This window comes from Diaphorina citri, unplaced genomic scaffold (genome assembly GCF_000475195.1).
Source record: "Diaphorina citri unplaced genomic scaffold, Diaci psyllid genome assembly version 1.1 scaffold13091, whole genome shotgun sequence".
In the NCBI taxonomy this organism is placed as follows: Eukaryota; Metazoa; Arthropoda; class Insecta; order Hemiptera; family Psyllidae; genus Diaphorina; species Diaphorina citri.
The window spans coordinates 1-1,388 of NW_007390460.1; the positions used below are offsets into that span (position 1 = coordinate 1).

The 1,388-nt window shown below is 36.0% G+C and overlaps 1 protein-coding gene across 1 annotated transcript; it reads right to left on the reverse strand.

The window, feature by feature from the left end:
• Nucleotides 1-546: 546 nt before the first annotated feature.
• LOC108254135 (histone PARylation factor 1-like) lies at nt 547-1,378 on the reverse strand (the record flags this gene model as incomplete). Its single annotated transcript, XM_017449122.2, has 2 exons — nt 1,258-1,378; nt 547-692 (listed from the first exon to the last, which is right to left on the reverse strand). Coding segments are annotated over exons 1-2 (221 nt in total), but the record flags the coding sequence as incomplete, so codon positions are not given.
• Nucleotides 1,379-1,388: the final 10 nt, after the last annotated feature.

Here is a 1,388-nt window from a genome sequence, read left to right on the forward strand (position 1 = left end):
AAAATCAGCTCAGGGTGGGAATCGAACTCGGGACTTAGGCCTTACAAGGGAAGCGCGTTAAACTACAAACTACGTATATATAACCAGGCGGACTTGTCGTGATACAAAGAGGTAGAGTTGAAGATCCTGTGTCCATGACGAGAGTAGATATCAATAATAGACCTACTATTTTTTTTCTTCTAATTTTTCTAATCACTAGACTAGACCTTTGTAACATGGGACCTTCAATTCCTGCTTAAGTGAGATGCTTACTTGATAAAAATAAAAATATTCGGAGCTACAGGATTGATTTTACAGTCTTTGTTGGAGTTGCTGGCAATGAATACAGGAGCTTCATCAGGGCAGTCTCGGAAGTAGCCGAAACTACGTATATATAACTAGGCTGGCTTGTCGTGATACAAAGAGGTAGAGTTGAAGATCCTGTGTCCATGACGAGCGTAGATATCAATAATAGACCTACTAATTTTTTTCTTCTAATTTTTCTAATCACTAGACTAGACCTTTGTAACATGGGACCTTCAGTTCCTGCTTAAGTAAGATGCTTACTTGATAAAAATAAAAATATTTGGAGCTACAGGATTGATTTTACAGTCTTTGTTGGAGTTGCTGGCAATGAATACAGGAGCTTCATCAGGGCAGTCTCGGAAGTAGCCGAAATGAAGATGATCCTTTCCTGTAGACACGATGATTGTCTGAGAAAAGAAAGATGAATAGAATAGAGGAAAATTAATTTTATTGATTACGTTTGTTGATATTAAAGGTAGAAACACACTACTATCACGTCAATGATTGTCTGTGAAAAGAAAGATGAATAGAATAGAGGAAAATTAATTTTATTGATTACGTTTGTTGATATTAAAGGTAGAAACACACTACCATCACATCACATGAAGTCATGGGGAGTCAGAAAGATGTAGTTCAAAGTTTTCCCATAATTTTGTAATCTCATGCAGGACAGCCACAATACATTACGTGAGCTTTTTTTAGAGTTTTGAGGGAACTCTGACAATGATATAAGATAAGATATATGTACCTAAGGAAGGTTTTATTATCCCAAAATCTAAGAGAGGAATACAGGATAACTTATCCCACTGAATTTTTGATGAATAAATGCTTACTTGGAATTCAGGAGGATCATAGAAATATCTCCAATGAGTAACCATAAGTCCATCCTAAGGAAGGTTTTATCATCCCAAAATCCAAGAGAGGAATACACGATAAGTTATCCCACTGAATTTTTGATGAATAAATGCTTACTTGGAATTCAGGAGGATCATAGAAATATCTCCAATGAGTAACCATAAGTCCATCATCAACTACTTGTCCATTCATAATGTCAAATGGGCCAACCAGTTTCAAGTCTAGACTTTTGAATGCATCTGAAAAAA